The sequence below is a fragment of the Gossypium hirsutum genome, chromosome D05, assembly GCF_007990345.1.
Source record: "Gossypium hirsutum isolate 1008001.06 chromosome D05, Gossypium_hirsutum_v2.1, whole genome shotgun sequence".
Classification (NCBI taxonomy): domain Eukaryota; kingdom Viridiplantae; phylum Streptophyta; class Magnoliopsida; order Malvales; family Malvaceae; genus Gossypium; species Gossypium hirsutum.
Genome location: NC_053441.1, coordinates 33831960 through 33835745, shown reverse-complemented (window position 1 = coordinate 33835745; position 3786 = coordinate 33831960). Strand labels below are relative to the sequence as shown.

At 33.8% G+C, this 3786-nt stretch overlaps 1 protein-coding gene across 2 annotated transcripts; it reads left to right on the top strand.

The window, feature by feature from the left end:
• Positions 1-3396, top strand: LOC107904132 (protein YIPF1 homolog). Of its 2 annotated transcripts, XM_016830408.2 has the most exons (7): positions 1-262; positions 370-406; positions 504-593; positions 933-1098; positions 2090-2181; positions 2293-2363; positions 2890-3396. In XM_016830408.2, exons 1-7 carry the CDS (start codon positions 206-208, stop codon positions 3082-3084), a joined length of 708 nt encoding a protein of 235 aa, XP_016685897.1. In that variant the 5' UTR covers positions 1-205; the 3' UTR covers positions 3085-3396. The 2 variants fall into 2 exon arrangements, with proteins under 2 accessions (XP_016685897.1, XP_016685896.1); XM_016830407.2 differs by having other exon boundaries at positions 5-262; positions 2090-2363.
• Positions 3397-3786: the final 390 nt, after the last annotated feature.

The following is a 3786-nucleotide window of genomic DNA, read 5'->3' as shown; positions in this document are numbered from 1 at the left end:
AACCGTGAAACTCATTGCTCCAGAAAGGCGCGTGCGTTAAGCTCTGAGCTCCCCCGGTTGTTCACTGTTCAGTCCAGAATTCCCAAACCGTTCCCTCCTCCTTGTCTGTTTTTTCCTTTAAAAAAAAACCTCAATTCTTTCAAGAAAGAGAATTTAAAAAAATTCAAATTTTCTGTTAATTTCTGAGTTCGATCTCTTATTTTCAATGGAGGAATCATCGTATTCAAATCTTAGTACCAGTCATTTGCTCGGCTCAGTTCCCGTAAGCTTCTTATTTTTATTTACCATCTAATTTGAATGATTTTCCTTTTTTTATCAATTTAATTTTTCAAAGATTCGACTTAATTTCAATTTTCATTCGAATCTCAGGCCGTTACCAATGAAGAAAAGAAGGCCTCTTATGATGGTGCTTTTTCTTTTACATTTAGCGTTTTGAAAAAGAAAAAAAGAAAAAAAAGGCTTATTACAGCATTTATGAACTTTTTTTTATTGTAATTATGCAGTTCCTGAAGCGAATATGCAAATTTTCCCTCCAAATAATGGCAGCGGAGGAGGTAGGGGTCGAGGTTATCAAACTCTTGAAGCTCCTACCGGTATTTTTTTTTTCTTATTTCTTTTAATTTATTTCCTTCCCCTAAAAGGAAAACTTCGTTCAAATTAATCAAATTTTCTTTTAAGTGATTTTTTTTCTATTGAGGTCATAAAATTGCAAATCTGCTCTATTTACAATGATTAATGTATTAAATAGTGGTTTTAGTGAGGAAATTTGTGTTCTTGATAATAACTGCAGGAAAGAAAAATGTCCAAAATCATTGCATCTAGAGTTGAGATATTAGAATTTTGGTTATTAAACTGTGTGATAGATGTAATTCAATTATAGTGTTACTGAAGGAACCTTAATACTCAATCATCCCTTTGTGTATCATATGCAGAAGAATTTGAACAACAGCCACCAAACAACTGGAGTGGGGTTTTTAGTATCTCATCATACACGCAGTATTTTAATGTGGATACAGATGTTGTCATATACAGATTGATTAGTTCCTTTTATCCTGTCACCGGAGATTTTTTCAGCAAGATTGATGCTAACCCTGACCTGTGAGTATGCTCAACCCCCACCCACCACCCCCCCCCCAAAAAAAAAACCTTCTTTTGCCATCATTGCATCGTAAAATTAGACATTACTTCTTTTGCCATCATTGCATCGTAAAATTAGACATTCTTTTTTGGAAATGATCAGTTGGAAGAGAAGTTTATGGAGGTTTTAGACGTTATAATAGCATATTAACTCTAGGCTATGTAAATTGGAATGAAAAGTGTACTGTAAGCAATCAAAGCATCCATTGACATGGGCAATCTTTCATTTGCAAGAAGTAATCTTTTTGGAAGTTGAGAACAGCTCACTAATCTCATCTGCAAACTTAACAAGTTAGAAAGTTTAGCTATTTGGTTGTCTATTTTGACATGAATTGTAACAACTTGGAAAAGCATCGAGAACATTGAAGGAAGCATGCTAAAGATAACAAATGCAAGTGGTATTATCTTAAAGGAGTAGAGGGCAACAGTAATACAATAGGTTTAAGCACCCATTGGTTGCATGGTCTGTTGCATCAGTATCTATTATTCATAAAAATAAGGTATTCATTAAGAAAGAAAATAGTAAAATAACTAGAAAAGAGATAGATTGAATCATTTGATGATGGAAGTCAAAATACATAGAAATTTGTAGCTTTTATTTGTCTCATAGGAGGGGACTCTTCATGGCTGTTTGGAAGGGAGACCATAGATGGTTTGCCTACAATCAAAGGATCTTTCCTTATAAGCTAATCAGTGTGTTGTTTAATGTACAATGCTGGGATAAAAGCTGTAAATCTTTTTCTTATGGATTTCTAAAGGTTACATGGTCCCTTTTGTTGTTCTCCACAGGAAAGTTAAATTTCTTGTTACTCTGATATGGTGAAATATTAATCTGATTATGTAGAAATCTTGACAATGTAACAGCTATAACTATATAGTGGCAAAATAGTGTGTCCATGATTATCTGTGAAATTAGTTTGTTGGTCTTGATTTCTTTTTGCTCGTATATTAGGTATGGACTTATTTGGATCACGACAACATTGGTCTTTATGCTTGCTTCCTTTGGAAACTGGGCCACATACCTTATGCAAAAGCACAGTGATGGTACTACTTCTTGGAGCTTTGATGTTGGTTATATAAATGCAGCGGCTGTTGGAATCTATGGTTATGCAGTTGTGGTGCCAATGTCATTTAAATTCCTGCTTCAATACCTAGGTTCAAATGCTAGCCTTGTACGGTTTTGGTGCATGTGGGGTTATTCATTTTCCATTTTTATTCCAACTGCGGTAAGTTTTTGTACATTTAAAAGGGCATAATAATAATAATAATAATAAGCAACCTCCTCCCCCCCCCCCCCAATTTTTCTCGCCAAACTGATTTCAGTTTCCCATTCAAGTCCTAAAAGCTATCTTTCTGTTAATATTCTCTCATTATTTCTATGGATGAGAGAACATAAATGCTAGTCCTAAAGTTTTAAGCCCCGAGTATAGCATGTTCATTGATGCTTCTTGGGTCTTGTTAATTGGTGAGCACAGAGACTGTTTGATTGGGGTTGTGAATGTTAGATACTAATCTGTGTTTGCATGCCTAAGTTTTTCCATGTATATAGAGAATCTTAGGAAGGTCATATCCCAATAATCATGTCCAGATATACACTGGACATGGGTGCCTAACACAATTTCTTCAAATTAGAATGAAGAGTCTGAGTAACATAGCATTAAAGATTACCTAAAGTTTTGAAGATCAAATTTATTAGTTATTCATTTGCTCTTTTACAACCATCTAAGGTATAGTTTTATGACATATTTGCAGCTTCTACTGCTTATTCCGGTTGAGATTCTCCGATGGATCATTATACTCATTGCTGGTTCAGCCTCATCATGCTTTGTTGCCTTGAATTTAAAATCTTATATCGAGGGGGCGAACGATCTCAAAATGATGGTTGTCGCAGCATTCTTGTTGCAAATGGCCCTTGCAATCTTCATCAAGGTTTGGTTCTTTCCATAGTCAACTTATGTAGACTATCCGAGCATCTAAAAACCCAAACTTTGATTACTTTGTTTCTGGGAAATACGCAAAAGAAGATCCGAATTAGATCGAGGAAAAGCTTGTGTGTTGTTGTGGGATTCGTTACTTGTTGAGCTATAGTTTTAGTGATAAATTTGAAACATTCAAGAGAGACAAATTACTTGGTTTTGGAGTGTGGTTGATTAGGTGTGGCTGGCCTACAACTTTTAGAAGGCCAGGCCAACATATCATCACAACAACTAGACTAGATGTCAATGTAATACCTTAAAGTAAATTAATTTCTTTTCTTTTCTTTTTTTCTTTTTTTTCAATTTTTAAATCTCGATTTCTAATTCTGAAGTTACACCGACGGTTCATGAGATAATGAGTCGTAAATGGCAAAATGATGGAAAAGAATAGTGACATAACAACTCTGCCTATGATTCATTTGTGAGGCAAAAGTGAGAACTTATTCAAAGACTGAAGGGATTTCTTTTATTAATTTTGCCTAAAATATATTATTTAAAATAAATTATTTTTCTTCTTAGTTAAATAAATTAATTTCGCTTATGAAAATAAATAAATAAATTATTTTCTGATTATTTAAAAAAAAGATAAAAGTGAAGTGCTTCTTAATTTGTAGTAGTTTTATATACTAAGGTTGTACAATTTTTTAGTAATGATCATCTTATGAAGTTGACA

What these genes read in the sequence shown, in the direction of transcription:
- LOC107904132 (XM_016830407.2), top strand. Translation starts at nt 206, where the DNA reads ATGGAGGAATCATCGTATTCAAATCTTAGTACCAGTCATTTGCTCGGC. An exon ending in AAAGAAGGCCTCTTATGATG is followed by an intron (nt 407 to 503) that starts GTGCTTTTTCTT and finishes GTAATTATGCAG; the next exon opens with TTCCTGAAGCGAATATGCAA. An exon ending in CCATTTTTATTCCAACTGCG is followed by an intron (nt 2,364 to 2,889) that starts GTAAGTTTTTGT and finishes ACATATTTGCAG; the next exon opens with CTTCTACTGCTTATTCCGGT.